Here is a 23,145-nt window from a genome sequence, read left to right on the forward strand (position 1 = left end):
TCCTTTCGAATAACGTCCTCAATTATATGCAGATATGACAAAATTACTGCGATAACAGTAAGCAGCATCCATTCACGCAATCACTCATTACCTTTGAGCCATCACGATGTACAGATACGACTGTTTGTAAATAATTGTACTCGATGTTAACTAACGTCTCGGTGCCCGACAATTCGTGTAAAAACGTGGACACTTATGTTCGTATTTTCTCGCCTTATTGAGAAGTATTCTGTACTAAGCTTTATGTCGTGTATAACTAATGAAGAATACGTGGAGATCCGGCTTAGGATTCAGCAACAAATCATGAGGGATCGGGAGGACAGACTCACTGATTTGGTTGATGCATGTCATCGTATCCCAATTGCGAACATGATTCAATTACTGAATTTTGTGGTCAAGACTCGATTATTACAAACCGCCGTCATGTCACTGAAATAGTGCTGAGCGTGGTGTTAATCTATCCATCAATCATTTCATCAATAATAATTGACAAAGAGGACATAAATATTGCATTTTTAGCAATAATCCAGCAATATCAGGACGTGGGACAACAGAAATTAGTTTTACACACTCTACCCATGTCGGGAATCGAACCCGAGTCTTCGACGTGACGAGCAAACCATAATGATAACTGATAAAGAAGACATGTACTTTGCATTTTTAGCAATAATCCAGCAATATCAGGACTTTGGATACTAGGAATGGGCTTCACACAATCTACCCATGTGGGGATTCGAAACAGAGTTCTCGACGTGACGAGCAAACGCTTTAACCACGAGGCTACCCAAACGACCAAAGAATTCCATGAAGATTCAGTGGGCATGTTCGTAGAAGCCGACCATATTAAAATGCCTTATGAGGCTGATACTGTGTCACGGTACCCCTCGTTGTATCGTTGGTCATACTATCAACCACTGGTTTGCCTGCCCAAGTTATCTACAGACTCAGCAAGTCAAACAACTCCATCGCTCAGTCAGAATGATTGAGGGCAAATTCAGTGGAGGGGCAGACAATATAAAAACAAAGCCAAGTGCTTAGATCATCCCTTGTTCTCCACAAAGAATTCACAATTTAGTTTGAATTCATATTTTATTTATTGGAAATCTACATTGAAGATGAGCCACTTGTATCGAGCAAGTCCCTACTTTCCTAAACATCTTCTGACACAAATATTTGCTGATGGTACAGTGATTGTATTCCAAGACTATCCAATGACATCGGTCATTTGGTCTTAACCGTCGTATGTTTGAGTGACTGAATAAGTTACATGTTGAGTTCAACAGATGAAGTGTTGACAACTGGTTCGTTGGTTTGTTTGTTGCTTAACGCCGCACTCAGCAATATTCCAGCTATATGACGGCGGTCTGTAAATAATCGCGTCTGGACCAGACAATCCAGTGATTTATGTCATGAGCATTGATCCACGCAATTGGGATCGATGACATGCATCAACCAAGTCAGCGAGCCTGACCACCCGATCCCGTTAGTCGCCTTTTACGACAAGCATAGTCACCTTTTACGGCAAGCATGGGTTGCTGAAGACCTATTCTACCCCGGCGTCTTCACGGGGCTGTTGACAACTGAAATACATACAGTTGACAGACATTCTTGACACCATACCTTACTGACACAATATTCAGTAGCTGTATGGTAGTCAACATGTAAGTCACGTGACAAACAAGTGACCCTGAATGTTGTTAGAAATAGTAAAGGAATAGCTGTTCATAATGTTTCTAATTGTGAAAAAACAACATTGTTTTCAGAAAGCAATTGGTTTGAAACATTAGTTTATTGCAACATTGTGGTAAATAGGACAACAATTTAACTTTAGAGAATGCATAGTTTTTTGCGTTATCTAGTGGCTTTATTGAAATCCGACACTGGATACCTATTGTAATTCATGAGTTATGAAGTTGACAGAAGCTCTGCTCATGTCTGTTGTCCGAGACTGGTGTATTCTTGTAATTAGTGACGACAACAGCAGCAAGCGCTTGCAACAGATACCCGAGGAGGTGCTGCACGTTTGTATCGCCTGGGTGGAGCTGTAATAATCAAATTATGTCTATGAAGTATAACGTAAGGTGCTATATGTATGAGATGTCTGATTGTCCGAGCTCAAATGAACAGAAATTTAGATAGGCGTGAGAATACAACAAAAGTAAAGTAGACAAAACCACTATCAGTTTCACTCTGTAAACAATCCACACAAATACTTACCTCATTCGATTAACAAGGACTTTTCATTGACTAAGGCCACAGATGGTGCACATTTTAGATATTGTTTTGTAGAGGAATCGCCAGTAAATATGAATGGCATATTAGAAAACAGGTGTACAACAGAGTGCAATACCAATTTAAAGAAACGAATGAATAGCGAATGTTTAATACAAACGGTATGACATGGGAGCGAGTTTAGTAATGTATTTATTACTGTCGCTTATAACCCTAATTTGATCGAACTATTGGAATTCCCGCCATAAACTAGGTGAAGCGTATGAATACAACAAGTCTGGCGTCGTGTGTAAAAAGGAAGACATTGTTGGTTGGTTGGTTTGTTGTGGTTTGTTGTTTAACGCCGCACTCAGCAATATTCCAGCTATATGACGGCGGTCTGTAAATAATCGAGTCTGGACCAGACAATTCAGTGATTGACAACATGAGCATCGATCCACGCAATTAGGATACGATGAAATGCATCAACCAAGTCAGGGAGCCTGACCACCCGATCCCGTGAGTCGCCTCTTACGACAAGCATAGTCGCCTTTTACGGCAAACATGGGTTGATGAAGACCAAGACATTGACGCGATCCACAGCATAATCCAATTTATTTTTACAGAATAATACAATGAGGGAGTTTGTATGGTTTTACACCGCTTTTAGCAATATTTCAGCGATATCACGGAGGTATGGGTAGGCACACCGGATATGGGCTTCACACATTGTACCCATGAGGGGAATCCAAACCCTGATCGTCGCCCTGACGAGCGAACACCGACGTTGTGACGTAATCTTTGAGATTCTTTTGCCAGCTACAACAGCGAGACAATGCCCTAGGAACAGGGTTCATGCCATCGAGTTTTGAGTGATCTATCACTGTACGCAATGTCATAGAATAAGCTCAGCGATGTTGAGAGTTTTCCATTTTTTTCGTGGAACATGAAAGCACCAGCTTATTGTTATTAAAAAAAGTGGTATCTTAAACGGGCGAGTAATAAACGGAAACACCACTCGGACAATGTCTTACATAAACTATGTATTTACAATTAAGAGTTCCACACGATCAATGATGTATGACAATACATACCTGTGAGGTCAACGGTCCCTGTGTGCACGAGACCGACGTAGTAGACGTCGTGGAAGCGGCAGAAGCTGTCGATCTCATCTCCAAGAAGCTCCTTCACAGCCCACGGCTCAATTGGGCAAACATTGTCCACGTCGATCCAATCTTCAGCGAGCTGGCCTACGGTTGCATTGTGCTTTAGGAGTAAATGAGAGAAAATATATTATTTCTAAACGTTTCAGTTCAGGACTAAGACAGCTGTGGAGACAAGAATAAGAACAAATGTGAACTATACTCTTTTACGAAAGTAGGGGATCAAGAAATATCAATAATCGATTGTCAGGAGAAGATGAGATTTGAAAAATGACTACTAAAAACTAAAGCCCCAACACATCAGAAACATTGCACATGGACCATGTAATTCCTCCGTGCACGGAGGTAGGTAGTCATGCTTCATTTTCATATTTCAGGGAAAGGTCGTCATGTCGCTCTGGAGCCATAAGTATTTTCGATTTTAATTATCCACAGTAACAGGAAAACGCTCTACTATTGCTATAATTAAGCATTTGTGATCTGACTGACAACAACCAATCAAACGCCAGGCCACTGACCTTTCATTTGTTTGCATGCTTGGCGACCATGTATTGTACGTTGAGAAATATAAGTGAGTGAGTGAGTATGGTTTTACGCCGCTTTTAGCAATATTCCAGCAATATCGAGAAATATAAGAAACTTGGTCCTTCCCCTTATCTTATCCACCTAATACAGTCCCTTGTTACCTGCACCGTGAAGATCCGGGATAGAATATTGATCTTCAGCAACCCATGCTTACCGTAAAAGGCGACTATGCTTGTCGTAAGAGTCGACTAACGGGATCGGATGGTCAGGCTCACTGACTTGGTTGATGCATGTCATCGATCCCAATTGCGTGGATCGATGCTCGTGATATTAATCACTGGATTGTCTGGTCCAGACACGATTATTTACAGACCGCCGTCATATAGCTGGAATATTGCTGAGTGCGGCGTTAAACAACAAACCAACCAACAACCCTTGCTACCTCTTTGTATATCTGTAATCATCTGTTATTTTCGAATATACACTACGTGTTTGGAGGGTATAATACATACAAAGAAGCAAATATAATTATTTGAAATAGTATTGAAATGAAATGAAATGTTTCTAACATTTGGATATTTGTTTATGATAAAAGTCATACTGGAAATTGTTCTTTTCTTGCTTGTGAAATATTCTGCAGACACGTCCCATACCTACTATGCTTTACAGCAGCAGCATGCACACGGAAAACGTCTTTTGTAAGCAAATAAGTAAATGATATAGCATATCATGTTGTAAATGTCTTTCAAAGGTTTAATATAGAACTTAGTTTCTCTGACATAAATGTTATTAAATTTGAGAGTTTTTCTAAAGCACAAACTACCAGTACTTGGAATAACGTATTGTACATATTACATAGGTTTTAATTCAGATGGATTGACGAATATGTTGTTTATCACTTAACATGGAATTTTCTTTGAGACTAAGATTTTATAATGAACATTTTAAACATTCTAGGCAACACAAAGTCTTCGGGTCAGACTTCCCCTAAACAGAAAATGTTTAAATATTTACAAAAACAGAAACATCTAACACGACCCCAGCCCCACGTGTACCTGGTTGTGCTTTTAGTTCATTTTTTTAACCTTTGAAGATAGATATGCAACTATAAGGAATGAAGTTCTTCCTCAAGTGTGTCGTGTTGGATAGTGGTGTAATTGACATATTTCAACATAATTGAACTAAGATATTTTCCGAGAATTAAAAATATCAAGCAAAACATTTAAGGTTTTGAGAATCTACATGATATTAATTCCACTCGTCCCCAAATACTTCCTCTTAATGAAATGGGCAATGGGGTAGCAATGGCAATGGGTACAATGTGTGAATCCCATTGCTGTTGACCCCGCCATATTGCTGCAATATTGCTAAAAGTGGCGTAAAACCATACTCACTCACTCATTCCTGTAAATATGACGAAAATCCTTCCTTGATTGTATTACAGATATACATATTGTTAATTATTGAGAGAAGCATTTGGTGGTACATGTGATGGATCTGGAAATATATCTCTCTTTGTACTCATTGAAGCTCTGGAATCCGGACGGATGGTCGCTGGACGTCAGGACATATGCTCAGTTAGTATTCTACTCTTTTAACAACATCTCCTAATCGTTGTTAGAAGCTAAAACAAAACTTCACGTACCTGTTCGATACCTCCTATTTTCACTTTCAAATCTTCAAAGGTTTCTTTGATATGTCTGACATAACACTCTTTGTCCACCGAATTCCTCATGGCAACAAGTTGCTGAAATAGAATGATGTTCTATCAAGGCGGACTTAAACATCGAGACTGGACCAACGTTTAAGAGACTGAGAGCAACTATCAGCAAAATTGGGACATGCAGTCAGACAAATCACAGTGCCTGTCTTACAAATCCATCTTAGTTGACTGTGATGTTCCTTTGTATGAATGTCACCCAAGAGTTCCAAGGGGGCTATTGAGTCTCCAATAAGAGTAAGTTTTAGGTTAAGCTTATTGAAACGGGCGTTAAGGTGAACACATATTTCGACAGAAAACTGTACACCTATAGTTTAACCATTAAGAGACAAATAAAGAACAAATACCCTGGAAAACACGTGGAGGTTGGTTGTTTCTCGGAAAGAGGCAGGCGCATTCTCTGGTTTGTGGGAGTGCAGTTCAATGAATCCATCTCCGATTGCAACGTTCAACAGCATTTTCGTATCCCCGAAGGTAGCGCTGATATTTCTCCACTACAAATATTGGAATTGATTGTTGCTTAGCGCCGCAATCAGCGACATTCCAAATACAATTAGAAATAAATAAAACATTAAGTATCATTGTCATAATTCAACTTTTACATTAAAAGGATTGAGATCAGAGAACTCTGTTTTAAGAATTGAACTAATTCTTTCTGAAGATTCTTGACAGGGTAAATGATATTTTGTTTGCATTGTCCTTAATAAGGCAATGCTGTTTAACATCGCACTATGCCAGCCATTTGGCGTTGACCTGTAATTGATCGAGTCCTGACCAGAAAACCCCATTTTACGTCAACTCACATCTAACATGGCGTCCTCACGGAGGTACCACTATTCATTTGTTTAACTTCACAGACAATGTGCAATGTCATCATCGCAACACTGAATGGCATGAATTCATTGCTGTCACTCACTCACCTCATGCGCTGCTGCAGGAGACAAAAGGAGCACAAAACCCATCAGGAACCTCGCCATTGTTGATGCTTAAGACAGAAACATGAAATTAATACAAAGCATTAAACAAGGTGTGGAGATGTATCAAGGAATAAGCTATGTGACAGCAGTGTTTAAGGATAAGAAAGTAACTGACCTTTCCTAATGAAGGAGAACCGGTACTTGAATGTTATTTCAGTGTCCAGCCGCCGTCTGTAACAAGTCGTTTTACTCATCGGTATTTATATCTAATCTGTCAGACACGTCAGTTGCACTGAACAGTCAAACATCCAATCACATTTGTTGAGAAGAGGACAACGTGATTTGCATATGATGGTCACACAACCAATCACAATCATTCAAAAGAGGAACCATTGAATGTTAAGACAGTTTTGTTGTTTGTCCGTCCCCTGAGCAGTGACCATACTAGTTCTACACATTGTTCTCATTCTACATGCATTTACATAATACAGTTGTCTGTGAATAGAATAGCTTAATAGCATGCTCGTAATCCTTTTCTTTGCCACAAGATGTATTGCATTATTGTACAATGCATATTTTGAGAACACACGTTGATATCATTTTATACATTGCATTGAGAACTATTTGTTGGGCGGTTCGTGGTACCAGTCATGTTAAAATTCATAATGAAACAAATTGTCAGTCTTTAAAAGAATGAAGAGACCGCTCCAAATAGATTACGTTTTACAGAATGAAATAACGGTATTTCACGTGTATATCGCAATTATCTCACTCCAAGTCAAGTCAAGATAATGGTATTTATAACCTTAGAAATAGATCTAACATACAAACAATCAAATGTAAAACCAGACCTATGCTAAATCATTTCGTCCTGATACGATTAACCTGTGGAACACTCTACCCGATGAAGTAACTAATGCTCGCTCATTAAAAGAATTTAAATCCTTAATTAATCCTTCTGATACAATTATAAATAACTTAGACTTAAAATACGGTCATAGATCATGCGAATAAGTTTAGACGACATGTATCAGACATACCAGACTTCACTTGTGGGTATCACTTTGAAGATGCAATTCACATTTTCTATACCTGTCGAAAATACGATAATATCAGATACACTGTGTATTTCTACACACTTGGGTATGATTTAAAAACGATATTACATGGCTATAGTTCTACAAACATGGCTATTTTTCAATCAGTTCACGATTTCATTGTCAAAAGCAAAAGATTTGAGTAGCTTAATTATATGCATATAGTAAATAGAAAACTGCATAATTTTATTTCACAGACACCACTTGCTTCAATGTATTGGGTTCATGTATTTCATTTGTTAATTTTGTATGTTTATGTTTGGCACTATAACCAGCTGTTGATAAGCTAATACCTGGATAGGTATTTACATAAGCAAGATTTGCTTGTTTACCGATCCAGATTTCTTTTTGAAATGCAAATATGTTTAAACCATATATTGCAGTGATTCGTGGGTGTACATGGCTTGCTCCTCGGGAGATGCTATGGATGCTACACCACGGGGGTGGTTCATTTAATATGCGATCAAATTTCATATACCTATAATATATAAACATGCAGCACTTACCATTTTGGAATATCTCAATATCACAATATCGCAATACATATGTACATGCATGTTTTATAAAGCAGACATTTGGTTCGGTTCGCCCTGATTATGTTTCTAGGTTTGTCAGCACCATACCCGTGCTCGTGGGTTTCACCGAAGTGGTAAACGTCTGAGACCTGCATCACTTCGGGCTTTCCTCCCACATTAAGCTGACATGCCGTGATATGACTGGAATAATGTTCTCACCTACCATGTATAATACTGTACCATGCTCATTATTCAATCTTGCTGAACATCGGTTTAGGGTCCATACAAAACGTCGATGTTACTGTATGATAAAGAAGTTCTTAGCCATACAAAATGTCACATTGTGATATGTGGATGCAACTTGGCAACAATGGTTTCTATCACCTTACTTATGCAGCATAGAGACATTCATGTTTACTTGACGGCGGGCAGGTACCAATTCAACATGCACGTTTATTCCATAAACAGGTTACATTGTAGGCAAGGCTGTTTGTTTCGACTGAAAAGGCATTAAAACCACACATGTAGCTTACGCACACGTCTGAATAATGAGGTATATATTCTTTTAGGTAAACATCGGATGATGGTGCAAAACACTGTCTACATATGTACCCACTGTGTCCAATGTCTGGAAGTAAAAAGTGCTGATGCATTCGAGACAAGTGCAGGCGAGAATGACGGTGACTATAAGTTTTTGTAATGATGGAGGTATTCTTTTTGTCACGTTGAAACTACATAGGCTCGGAAGAAACTCTATTTAAAGTGTTCCATTAAACATGAGACTAGACTGACAAACACGCGACCATTTCTTTTCTATAGTTCTATTAAAAATATGTCCTTGACGAGTACATGTTTATTTTGGACAAAATACATAAGATCCTATGTCCATACATTTCCTTACAAAACGAATGCGCGTTTTCTTGCTGTCTACACACGTCGGCATGCAGTTGTTGACTCGGAACACGACCCTTTAAGTAAATAGAACGTATTGTCAGAGCGTATGCAGATGTATGGTGATAAAACAGACCCTCTCTTTGTGATGAACCCCCCACCCTAATTCATATTTACTTTCTCGAGTCCTGTTCGTTTGGGCCTCTGTGGTGCATAATAAAACAACATGGTTCACACGTACCCACTCGACTGTACCTGCAGCAGTGTCCAGAACCAGAACTAGATTTGGGGGGCACGGGTGGCCCAGTTGTCTAAGGCGCCGCGATTCGCTGTGCAGAGTTGCGTCCTTTTGGCACGCCAGAAACCTATGATTGTGGGTTCGAATCCCGTTTCGCCCTGATTATGTTTCAAGGTTTGTCAGCACCATACCCGTGCTCGGGGGTTTCACCGAAGTGGTAAACGTCTGAGACCTGCATCACTTCGGGCTTTCCTCTCACATTAAGCTGACACGCCGCGATATAACTGGAATAATGTTAAAAGCGGCGTTAAACCCAACTCACTCACTCACCCTACAGATTTGGTCAGTATTGTGTGAACAAATTAGCAAACATCAATAATGTGAGTTCCTGGTGAAATTATTTTATTTGCAATTGATTAGGTCATTTGGGTCATTACTTGTACTTCCAGAAGCCCTGTCAGCATGTATGACTGACTCTTTGCCCTACATTTGGTGATGTTGGTTACTGAGTACACTGAAGTGGACATTTTGTAGGAAAGTTACTCGTAAATTCAGAGAGGAACTGTATTCAAGGACATGTTTTCTAGACCATTAATATTATCTACATCCCTATGAATGTTTTATGACATATGAATGGATGAACTGGAACATCCCCGTTTTGAAAAACGGGGGGATATGGCGATCAGCATGTACGTCCGTCCGTCTGTCCTTCGTCCGTTTCAGAAGCAGAATTCCTAAACCGTTCTATATTTATTGTTGAAACTTGCAAAAACAGATGAACTAGTGGGGAACTGAGATTTGGGTTTGTATTTTTAAAGAAAAAAATATTTGTTTTCATGACAATTTTAAAAATGAGGGTAGTGCTCGTTTCCGGGGCAGACCTCCAAAACTATTGAATATTTCTTGTTGAAACGTGCGGCACAGGACAATCTAGGGGTCAGCTGGTGCCATTTGATCCTTTTATATTTGGAAATATACTGTACAGCATTATTTTTTTTCAACTGAACAGAAGGGGTTAAAATAGTCAAACTCCTAGTTCGACAAGACCAGAGTAATGCAGATATTTCTGATTGGTATCCAGAAGAATTAAATGATGACACACATGTGTAAAATGCATTTGTATTTGTAACAAATGTCAGTAGGTCTTAATGACACCTGAATCCACCGACTTGTGAAAGTTTGAAGCAAATCGAATTTGTTTCAGTGCTGATATCCACACTAGATCAGTTTACTGACTACACGACGATTTTCCTATTTGAAGATTAACTTATCATAATCAAGTTGATATTGATCAGATTGAGCTGAATATTATTTCATGAAAGAAACTTTAAATTTTGTCAAAATGTTAGTTTTTACGTAAAAGCCAAATATCAATTTAATTGTGTCGGAGTCCGCCAACAGATACATGTACTTGGATAATATTGTGTCCGTCTTCAAATGTTTATAAAAAAGACTTGAAGATGTACATGCATTAATGAAAGAAAGGACTCGACATGTTTCTCCATGTAATATTAATTGCTGTCTTGTTTCTCAATTGTGTTTTTTAAGTATATCATCAATAATATCTGCATGTGTGCAAGTAGTATGCACCTGCATCTCCACATAAGTAGTATGTAGTAGTATGTAAATGTCAACAGAGAAGGAATGGTTACATAATTCCCCCGCCGTACTCCAGCCCATCACAGTTATGTTAAGATATCACACAATGTGTGTAATTCCTTCTCTCCTATCATCATCCTTCTTGACACATCGGGGCGGTGGGGTAGCCTTGTGGTTAAAGACTTCGCTCATCGCACAGAAGACCTGGGTTCGATTTCCCACATGTGTACAATGTGTGGAGTCCATTTCTGGTGTCCCCCGTGATTTTGCTGGAATATTGCTAAAAGCTCCGTAAAACAATACTCACTCACACACTCACTCTTGACACATCATTCATTCTAGACACCATACAAGTTGCCACTTTTGGTCCATCATTAGCATCCATCATTCAACATTCAGCCCAACTTGTCATGGTACCTCATCATGTCTCCTTAGTTAGAGAATAAACTGAAAGTTTAAACTATGGAAACATACACTTCATTTCAATATACCTATTATTCACCGCACCCAGCACCTACTGCACCACATTCTCCATGTGTAAAGTGTTTGCGCACCCTCTCATTTTCTACTCAGAGCATGTCTTGCTTCAACATGTACTGCTGCCCAGATAACGTGTCAGTGGACATGGTTTTTAATAACTCTAAGATCTCCTTCATAACAAGATTGAAGTCTTTTTAAGGAGTGGCCCATACAGCTGCAGCAGAAGCCTCACTGGTTAGCAGCTGCAGGGTTCTATTATAGCGGCACCTCTGACAAAAGGCGTTTGCTTTGCGTGCTGAAATATGCTCAAATATTGGATCACCTGCTGACAATCCTTAAAGTGAACATACCCAATGGTCATCAAGCTGCAAGTTTCTCGGAGAGGGACATACCCAACGAGGCTCAACAACACATTACAAAACCACATATGACACAGTTCTGTGACTAACCCTATATCAGAGTCTGGCCTGCCGCAAAACCGTCTTAGCTATACATCCATCTAGCAACTGCCGTTTCTGCGAATTTGTTTCCAGTCAATTTGGTCCTTACCATAACGATGCAATCTGTTAGTACTGTGCCTCCTGTAGACGCGTTCCACCCGGTGGTCAAACACCCTATCAAAGAAAGCTGTTAAACATACCCCTGTTGGATGGCAGCCATGTGCCTATGTATTGATACTTATCTTAATGTTAACAGTAAGGAACACATGTGGTGCTTTCACGGCTCTAAAGCTTTCACACTCCACACCAGAAATTCCTGTTCACCACGGTGTCAACAATACATTGACCGTGAACGTCACAGGCAGCATGTGTAGGAAGGATCAAGTGAGTCTGTCAACTTCCAATCGTCTCACAATATGCACAAATCAAGGATCGGCAATTGTTGACATTCGACAAATTCCCAATAACAGGTCTACAATTAGAGGTATAGCCATTTCACAGCAAGAATGGCATCATCTTCCCGAGGCATGGGAGTTAACTGGCTATAAAAGTCCAGTTTCAACCCTTGTCGAACTAGGCTGGAATTCCTGGGCTCGATCGTAGCGCCACCAGTGGTTATTACGAGTCATGTCCCTTCTAAGCCTCTCCTATGGACCAATCAGATCCCACCTCTCGTATCACTTGCATTTGTATCAAACAAAATGGCGGCACCCAGTCAAGACGATCGATAATTAAGTTCCATGTCGTGATAAAATGAGACTTACGTTGCGAAGTGCATCAAACTGCATGAGCATCTGCATCTGCGTCATGCACGAGCACCATTATATTTGACTATCCCGCATTAGAGTTTAAAGCTTGATGGAATAAAGCAGTTGAATTGCAGGTCTTCATATTGTCTTTTTTAAGGTAGATAATTATCTCTCACAATTTACACCTGTACCAACCTACAAATGGCTCTAAATTATTCACACATATTTCTTCTTATTTTTATGCACCTCACTGGCATAGCCGTTTCAAATATTTGCATAAAATGCAAATTCCGGAGAATCTTGTTACAGGTGTATATGGTAATAAGTATTCCAGGCATGTTGTTTGTTTGTTTGTTTGTTTGTTTGTTGTTTAACGCCGCACTCAGCAATATTACAGCTATATGACGGCGGTTCCAGGCATGTAAAACGACCGACTACAAATAATTATGCAAATGTGAGATTACCCTTTAAGTGTACTTTTACATGTAAAATAATGAAAATATTCGTGTGTTGTCATGGATGTATGAAATGGCCTATAACTTGATGTAATAACCAAACACCTGACCCGAGGTGATGACCTCACACCGTCCCGTGCATTATCCCAGGTGCAAATATCAGCGAGATGGGGGCGGTCTCAAAATGTTATGGTACTTAATTGACATGTGCGTTGATAGGAAAACAATTAAGGATATGTACTGCATTATATTTGCTTGGAAATTTGATGGAATAGTTAAGAGCTATGAAACGGGATGAATATTGGAAAGTTGCGGTTTTGGAATCAAGAAGTATTTGTTGTTCTACAGATGGTTTCTTGAGGGAGCATTTATAAATGTCCGCTGATAACGTATATGAACCTGTACTTTTGGATGTTGTGTTATGTCTTGCCATGAATCCTTTACACTTAGCCAAGATGGGCACAACAGGGTTGAGCTCACAATGTCTGACTGACAGACGTAAGACAACGTGACCGTGTTGTGCCGCCAGCACATATGTCTTGTACTTTACTTGTTTCTTATTCAGCCGAATTTTCTCCATGAGTTGAACTTTCGTTTCATATGGTCTGAAGTCGACAGTGTCATATATGTATTCCTGTGTGGTCACCTTCAGACTACTCATGGTTGGGGCGACAGTATCTGATTCCCAGATGTTATATTAACTGGCGTTATCCATGACAATGACAATGACGTTTTTAAAGTGGGCGATTGCTGAAGTTCCAATCAGTCAATGAACACATCATTTCCTGTAATTTCCTTATGAAAATCAGCAGCTTTCATTTTGGCCTCGAAAACTAGCATACATCCATCAACAAGCCCCATATCCTGGGTTGCGGCCTGCAAAAATTCTGATTTCAAATTATACTACAAGTCAGGGTTACCTTCTGCTCACAAAGCTTGTACACTTTTTGCCTAATCACCCTGTGTCAAAAGCTGTCTGATATTCTTTCACTTCCCTGTTTTATTTTGAGACGACCCCTATAACTGTTTTGTTTTCTTATCATACCGTGGACTTGATGATATGAATTGCATACCCAAATGCTTGGGCAGTTCGGTAATTCACCGTATCTAAATTAATAAATGGTTTCCCTCTATCTTTCTAAAGTGGAAAGAACTTGTATACATTTCCCAGTACAAACTCCATGTCGTGTACCGTGGCTATGGCCATGCGAGTGTAATGTAACATGCATCACGGGAGCAAACGCAGCCTTCATTTTGTTATTTTAGAAGATGCACACCTAGAATTTTCTCTAAATGATTTTTGTGTGTGGATTGGATGTTTTATGAAGACTACATTATCATCATTATAACGGAATCACGTGCGCATATTTCTATAGCCCGTTTAGACTGTCATCATTGGAATAAATGTGAACTTCCTGTTTTCGTTCGAATTTGTCTCCTGTAAACTGACCGCCTCCGTGGTCTAAAGGTAGAGCGTCCGCCCGGAGAGCGAGGGTCCGGGGTTCGATCCCCAGCCGCGTCATACCAAAAGACGTTAAAAGATGGTACTTGTTGTTACCCTGTCTGGCGCTCGGCATTAAGGGGCTAAAACAAGGACTGGTCGGCTCGGAGTCTGAGTGGGGTATTCATGTTAAACTGCGGCATGGTATCTCAGTGTGCTAGCACTATAAATCGGCATCAGTCCGGACTAGTAAAAGCAGCCACACACATACATACACGTGCATGCGCGTCGCTATATAAGTGCAATAATCTTGGACGCGACGTTAAACCCCATTTCACCTCACCTCACCTCCTGTAAACTTATTAATAGGACTCCTTGTGACTGAAATACTTGAAACCACAGGTAGGGCTATCGGTAGTTACTCGATATTTCAGTCTATCAAGCATTATGTCCTTGTTAAGAGGCAAAAAACAGTTTTGTAGCATTTCTGACAGTACTTTAACTATATTTCCCATTTATTAAGGATACCTGATACCAGAATACACACCTTCCAATTTAGACAACCAATTATGATGCATATGAATATTAGTTGCTCAGTGCCATAGATTTTATGGTTTATTATCAAGACTTCGCGTCAGACAAATCAAAAGAAAGTACTTCGTGTGTCGCTTATATGTTTATCGCCGCGATTTCTTGCAGCGTGGTTTTTTTCCGGAAAAGGCATCAAGTAACTACGATCGGCTTTTGAAGGCTACAGACGAAGTTGTTCCGCTGCATTTGACCGAGTTTCCCATGACGGTTGTGCACGTATTCCACTAACGACCGTTGTTTTTTTAGTTCGCATAAGAAATGCATTCAGTTCCAATACGGAAGCTATGCTACCAATACCCCTTCATTTTAAACCCATTCAATGTTGTTTATTCAAATAGATAGGACGGGCTGAAGTTACAATGTCTGTCATGTGATTCTCATGTAACTGTTATCAAGACTGAGCAAACAACAGTGGGATAATCCTGATCTCCATCTACTCGGATAAAGTATGCTCAGTTTATTTTGTACCGCAGAGGCTGTCACAAATCTTTTTCTGTAGGAACATCCGGTTGTACAGCAACATGTATTAACAAGTGTAAGAATCTACATTTGTTCTTAGTAAAACAATCACTCATTGAACTTTCCCGTTGGAGTTAAAACTAACTCGTACAAAATAAACTGAGGAAAAAAGCAGAATTATGATATCGCCTTCAAACAATTACTTCACATTTGTTGTGATCATTTCGTCTATCCCCAACTACCATAAGCGCAGGTAGTTGTGATATCTTAATATGAAGAGACAACATGCAGTTATAAAATAAGGTACGGGCACACCAAGGGCACACCTCCCCAATCCGTCTTGTCCATGTTGAGATCCCTGTCGAAGATGTTAAACATGTAATACGCGATTGTACATTATTTCAAATTTTCAGAATTCATGCTTAATTTATTCATGATTTTTCAATTGATGACTTTCTTTATGCCGATCATATTACTAGAAAAAATCTCATATGTCAAGCGCCGTGATATGGTTGGAATATTTGCTCAGTGCAGCGTTGGACAACAAACAAACAAATCACATGTCAAGACAACAACTATGTGAAGACACGTAAAATCCCTTACTTCGACCACACATTCCAAGTTAGTCGAGGATCTCGTTGTTGAATACTACTGCACTGCCGGTACATTCTTGATCCCCTGTAATCTGAGTGTCGTGTTTCCCTATCCGGGGTTTATAGTTAGTTATCACTGCACGTGTCCAAAAGGGTGATGGAAAGTGTCCAGTTATTATGTCCTGGTTGATGTCCAAGTATTCATGGAACATGTCAAAAGGTAAACACACGAAGTGAGTGGAATCAATATGAGATAATGACGAAAACATTCATTGAAGCATAAAGTAGAGAATGCTTTCTTTATCAACAACCGGTGACGTCACATGGATAATAAACTTCTGTGATGGGAAATGAGAGGTCACCAAACAAAAGGTGACCTCGAGTGAAAATGGTGATGATTTATGTTGTGCAACTATAATATTAAGGACCGTCTCTCCATCGCCTAGCTGAGAGAGCGGAGGGTCGGTTGTTCGATTCCCCGGCCTCTTCACACTGAAAGATGTTGAAGATGGTACTCTGAATTAAGGGGCTAAAACAAAGACTGGAAGTCCCTGTACTGAGTCTGAGTGGGTTTGACATGTGAAGCTGCGGCATGGTATCTCAGTGGGCTAGCACTGTTAAGCCGGCATTAGTATGGAATAATGCACGCACGCACGCACGCACGCACGCACGCACGCACGCACACACACAAGCGCGCGCGCACACACACAAAAGCTCACTCGTACGTGCCTTTGTAAATGCAATAATCATGAATGCAGGATTAAGCCTCACCTTACATAAAACATGTACACTGGTTGAACTGCAACTAAAGGGAGGCAACTCGTGTCTCCTTACCATGTTAAAAGGAATTTTACTGTTACGTTGTTAATACAAAATATTTTCAGCTATTTGAGAACCAAATGGTGTTTCTGTTGACGTTAAATTATCTTGCAACATCACGTTGACTCGACCCTGCTTCAGGCATAGGAATGGCTCGCAGAGGCTCATTTTCGGACAGACGTGGCATTTCGTAATGTTGAATAATTGCGTAATTTGGTTGTTTTTCTGAGTGGTTGTTGTCAGCACGATGCTAAACAATACATATGGAATCCCGTTAACGCACATGTTTTTTATACCCATTTTTTGGTAGTGAAATGCATGGTGCTTGTATAAAAGTCAACTTTTGCATGGAATGCATGCTTTTCTGTAGCAGTTGCGTTTTTGTGACTTGATTCCATACATGTACTACAATATTGAAAACCAAACTTTACTTGTTTGAAAAATACACAAAAAATTTGGTGTCACAGGAACTTTTGTTGTTGAGTATAGGTATCACTTCGCCGCCCAAAAACACGAAATTGAACAACAAATGAGAAAGGTAGAAGCTAATAATGATCGAACATAATCCTTTCTTTACTCATACTCCCGCTGCATGAAATATTGGATCACCTATGGACAAATATATCGGTAGGTGCAACTATATCTTTATATAACAGATGTTATGAACTATGCTCATTAAATGAAGAATTTCCGTGTATTCCTAACGGTACTGAAACATAACGGAATGTGATCAGTTTTTTACAGGTTTAAAATGAATATAAAGAAAGAAGACAATGCCTCAACTGTTTCCATTGGGTTTGAAAGTTATGCAAATAACAAATATTTCTGGTATAAGGAATGTTTGTGTGTAATACACCATATCTCCTTGTGAGTGAGTGAGTTGGTTTTAACGCCGCTTTAACATTCTTCATGTTATATCACGGCGTGTCTGTTTAATGTGGGAGGAAAGCCCGAAGTGATGCAGGTCTCCGACGTTTACCACTTCGGTGAAACCCACAAGCACGGGTATGGTGCTGACAAACCTAGAAACATAATCGGGGCGAACCTGGATTCAAACCCACAATCATAGGTTTCTGGTGTGCCCAGGGGACGCAACTCTAGATCTGCACAGTGAATCGTGGCGCCTTAGACGACTGCACCCCCCCCCCCCCCCCCCCCATTAGTTTGAAGTTTGAAATATGTTGGAAATACTTTGTAGTATTTATGATAGTTAATGTACATTGTTACCTGTTATCAAACCACAGTGCCAAAATAATCCTTCATTTAGCAAGTATGCGGCGTTACACAACAAACAAACCAACTTGATATCTATCAGTGCCTTGTCTGGTCCAGACTCGATTATTAACACACTTCCGTCATATGGCTGGAACATTGCTGAGTGCGGTGTTAAACAACAAACAAACCAACCAAGTTGATATCAATCACTGCATCGTGTGGTCCAGACTCGATTAGTTACATACTGCCGTCATATGGCCGGAATACTGCTGATTATGTGACGAATATCTTCATAAAATCTTTTGTTAGGGCACCTAACTTCCAATTGACTTCTTTAAATTCGTCACTAATACTGGCTGCAATTACGTTAAGGTAATAGAAGATACATATTCAAAACATTACAAGCTTGTGTTTCGTAATATAATATTTACACTTTGTTTTGTTTGTAGTAAATTACAATGTCTGGCAGTGGATTCTCATGTTACAGATCTCAAGACTGAGCAAACAACAATGGGAATATACTCTTTCCATCTACTGGGATAAAATATGCTCAGTTTATTTTGTACCGCAAAGGTTGTCAAGATGTCCCTGTTAAAGTGTTACAAGTAGTCTTGTTTCTCTAGGAATATCCAGAAGGTGTACAGCAACATGTATTTACCAAGTGTAAGAATCTACATTTGTACTTCATAAAACATTCACGCATTGAACTTTTCCGTTGGAGTTAAAACAACTCGTACAAAATAAACTGAGGAAAAAAGCAGAACTTCAAACAATTACTTCACATTTGTTTTGTTCATTTCGTCTATCCCCCACTACCATAAGGGCAGGTGGTTGTCATATTTTGATATGAAGAGACGACATGCAATTATAAAATCAGGTACGGGCACACCAAGGGCACACCTCCCCAATCCGTCTTGTCCATGTTGAGATCCCTGTCGAAGATGTTAAACATGTAATACGCGATTGTACATTATTTCAAATTTTCAGAATTCATGCTTAATTTAATCATGATTTTTCAATTGATGACATTCTTTATGTCGATTATATTACTAGAAAAGAGCCGTGATATGGTTGGAATATTTGCTCAGTGCAGCGTTGGACAACAAACAAATAAATCACATGTCAAGACAACAACAAACCACACATTCCAAGTCAGTCGAGCATCTCGTTGTACGATCCTGACAAAATATATACAAACTAAAACGTAACTGTGCTTCCTGTAATCTGAGTGTCGTATTTCCCTATCCGGGGTTTATAATTAGTTAGCATTGCACATATCCAAAAGGGTGATGGGGAGAGTCCAGTTATTATGTCCTGGTTGAGGTCCACGTATTCATGGAACATGTCAAAAGGTCAACACACGAAGTGAGTGGAATGAATATGAGATAATGATGAAAACATGCTTTGAAGCATAAAGTAGAGAATGCTTTCTTTATCAACAACCGGTGACGTCACATGGATAATAAACTGCTGCAATGGGAAATGAGAGGTCACCTAACAAAAGGTGATCTCGAGTGAAATTGGAGATGATTTATGTGGTGCAACTCTTATATTGACGACCGCCTCCATCGCCTAGTGGAAGGAGCGTTTGCTCGGAGAGCGGAGGGTCGGTGTTTCGATTCCCCGGCCTCTTCACACTGAAAGATGTTGAAGATGGTACTCTCCATAAAGGGGCTAAAACAAAAACTTGAAGTCCCTGTACTGTGTCTGAGAGGAGTAGTGAGTGAGTGAGTGAGTTTGGTTTAACGCCGCTTTTAACAGTATTCCAGTTATATCGCGGCGTGTCAGCTTACTGTGGGAGGAAAGCACGAAGTGATGCAGGCTGAGAGGAGTAGACATGTTAAGCTGCGACATGGTAACTCAGTGGCCTAGCACTGTAAAGCCGGCATTAGCATTGTATAGCACACACACACACACACACACACACACACACACACACACACACACACACACACACACACACACACACACACACACACACACACACACACACACACACACACACACAAACGTGCCTTTGTAAATGCAATATTCATGAATGTTGGATTAAGCCTCACCTTACATAAAACATTTACAATGGTTGAACTGCAACTAAAGGGAGGCAACTCGTGTCTCCTTATCGTGTTAAAAGGAATTTTACAGTTAAATTGTACATAGAAAATGTTTTCAGTTATTTGAGAACCAGTCGAATTAAGCTCAGTCTCTTCTGCGTGATAAATTCTAGGTAATATAATGCTAGTAAAATTAGTGATGTTTTGTTTTGTATATATATGAATATCATAGAGAAAAGGAAAAGAAGGAAATAGCCTTATTTTGAAATTAAATAATGCATATCGCATTATTGAAAACCAAACTTTACTTGTTTGAAAAATACACAAAAAATTTGGTGTCACAGGAACTTTTGTTGTTGAGTATAGGTATCACTTCGCCGCCCGAAAACACGAAATTGAACCATCAACAATGTACAGTCAAATGAGAAAAGTAGATGCTAATAATGATCGAACATAATCCTTTCTTTACTCATACTCCCGCTGCATGAAATAGTGGATCACCTATGGAAAAATATATTGGTAGGTGCAACTATATCTTTATATACCAGATGTTATGAACTATGCTCATTAAATGAAGAATTTCCATGTATTCCTAACGGTACTGAAACATAACGGAATGTGATCAGTTTTTTACAGGTTTAAAATGAATATAAAGAAAGAAGACAATGCCTCAACTGTTTCCATTGGGTTTGAAAGTTATGCAAATAACAAATATTTCTGGTATAAGGAATGTTTGTGTGTAATACACCATATCTCCTTGTGAGTGAGTGAGTTGGTTTTAACGCCGCTTTAACATTCTTCATGTTATATCACGGCGTGTCAGCTTAATGTGGCAGGAAAGCCCGAAGTGATTCAGCTCTCCGACGTTTACTACTTCGGTGAAACCAACGAGCACGGGTATGGTACTGACAAACCTAGTAACATAATCGGGGCGAACCTGGATTCAAACCCACAATAATAGGTTTCTGGTGTGCCCAGGGGACACAACTCTAGTTGTGCACAGTGAATCGTGGCGCCTTAGACGACTGCCCCCCCCCCCCCCCCCCCCCCCATTAGTTTGAAGTTTGAAATATGTTGGAAATACTTTGTAGTATTTATGATAGTTAATGTACATTGTTACCTGTTATCAAACCACAGTGCCAAAATAATCCTTCATTTTGCAAGTATGCGGCGTTACACAACAAACAAACCAACTTGATATCTATCAGTGCCTTGTCTGGTCCAGACTCGATTAGTTACATACTGCCGTCATATGGCCGGAATACTGCTGATTATGTGACGAATATCTTCATAAAATCTTTTGTTAGGGCACCTAACTTCCAATTGACTTCTTTAAATTCGTCACTAATACTGGCTGCAATTACGTTAAGGTAATAGAAGATACATATTCAAAACATTACAAGCTTGTATTTCGTAATATAATATTTACACTTTGTTTTGTTTGTAGTAAATTACAATGTCTGGCAGTGGATTCTCATGTTACAGATCTCAAGACTGAGCAAACAACAATGGGAATATACTCTTTCCATCTACTGGGATAAAATATGCTCAGTTTATTTTGTACCGCAAAGGTTGTCAAGATGTCCCTGTTAAAGTGTTACAAGTAGTCTTGTTTCTCTAGGAATATCCAGAAGGTGTACAGCAACATGTATTTACCAAGTGTAAGAATCTACATTTGTACTTCATAAAACATTCACGCATTGAACTTTTCCGTTGGAGTTAAAACAACTCGTACAAAATAAACTGAGGAAAAAAGCAGAACTTCAAACAATTACTTCACATTTGTTTTGTTCATTTCGTCTATCCCCCACTACCATAAGCGCAGGTGGTTGTCATATTTTGATATGAACAGACGACATGCAATTATAAAATAAGGTACGGGCACACCAAGGGCACACCTCCCCAATCCGTCTTGTCCACGTTGAGATCCCTGTCGAAGATGTTAAACATGTAATACGCGATTGTACATTATTTCAAATTTTCAGAATTCATGCTTAATTTAATTATGATTTTTCAATTGATGACATTCTTTATGCCGATTATATTACTAGAAAAGAGCCGTGATATGGTTGGAATATTTGCTCAGTGCAGCGTTGGACAACAAACAAATAAATCACATGTCAAGACAACAACAATGTGAGTACACGTAAAATCCCTAACTTCAACCACACATTCCAAGTCAGTCGAGGATCTCGTTGTACGATCCTGACAAAATATATACAAACAAAAACGTAACTGTGCTTCCTGTAATCTGAGTGTCGTATTTCCCTATCCGGGGTTTATAATTAGTTAGCATTGCACATATCCAAAAGGGTGATTGGGAGTGTCCAGTTATTATGTCCTGGTTGAGGTCCACGTATTCATGGAACATGTCAAAAGGTCAACACACGAAGTGAGTGGAATGAATATGAGATAATGATGAAAACATGCTTTGTAGAGAATGCTTTCTTTATCAACAACCGGTGACTTTACATGGATAATAAACTGCTGCAATGGGAAATGAGAGGTCACCTAACAAAAGGTGATCTCGAGTGAACATGGTGATGATTTATGTTGTACAACTCTTATATTGATCATGAAGACCGCCTCCATCGCCTAGTGGAAGGAGCGTTTGCTCGGAGAGCAGAGGGTCGGTGGTTCGATTCCCCGGTCTCTTCACACTGAAAGATGTTGAAGATGGTACTCTCCATTAAGGGGCTAAAACAAAGACTTGAAGTCCCTGTTCTGTGTCTGAGAGGAGTAGTGAGTGAGTGAGTGAGTTTGGTTTAACGCCGCTTTTAACAGTATTCCAGTTTTATCGCGGCGTGTCAGCTTACTGTGGGAGGAAAGCCCGAAGTGATGCAGGCTGAGAGGAGTAGACATGTTAAGCTGCGACATGGTATCTCAGTGGCCTAGCACTGTAAAGCTGGCATTAGCATTGTATAGTACACACACACACACAGACACACACACAGACACACAAACACAGACACACAC

At 39.6% G+C, this 23,145-nt stretch overlaps 1 protein-coding gene across 2 annotated transcripts in view; it reads right to left on the reverse strand.

Moving 5' to 3' along the window:
- Nucleotides 1-1,770: 1,770 nt before the first annotated feature.
- The window catches only part of LOC124119138, a 68,063-nt gene continuing 46,688 nt past the window's right edge, over nucleotides 1,771-23,145 (reverse strand). Inside the window, exons 1-6 of one of the 2 annotated variants that reach the window (XM_048398206.1) lie at nucleotides 6,712-6,826; nucleotides 6,540-6,604; nucleotides 5,967-6,113; nucleotides 5,545-5,646; nucleotides 3,306-3,477; nucleotides 1,771-2,042 (exon numbers count right to left, since the gene is read on the reverse strand). In XM_048398206.1, coding sequence (XP_048254163.1) covers nucleotides 1,966-2,042; nucleotides 3,306-3,477; nucleotides 5,545-5,646; nucleotides 5,967-6,113; nucleotides 6,540-6,604; nucleotides 6,712-6,790 — 642 coding nt within the window. In that variant the 5' untranslated portion in view covers nucleotides 6,791-6,826 and the 3' untranslated portion in view covers nucleotides 1,771-1,965. Of the gene's footprint in view, nucleotides 2,043-3,305; nucleotides 3,478-5,544; nucleotides 5,647-5,966; nucleotides 6,114-6,539; nucleotides 6,605-6,711; nucleotides 6,827-23,145 lie in introns of those variants that run through there. The other variant, XM_048398210.1, reaches the window with a different exon arrangement.

Source organism: Haliotis rufescens, unplaced genomic scaffold, assembly GCF_023055435.1.
Source record: "Haliotis rufescens isolate VD_foot unplaced genomic scaffold, xgHalRufe1.0.p SCAF_18, whole genome shotgun sequence".
Taxonomy (NCBI): Eukaryota; Metazoa; Mollusca; class Gastropoda; order Lepetellida; family Haliotidae; genus Haliotis; species Haliotis rufescens.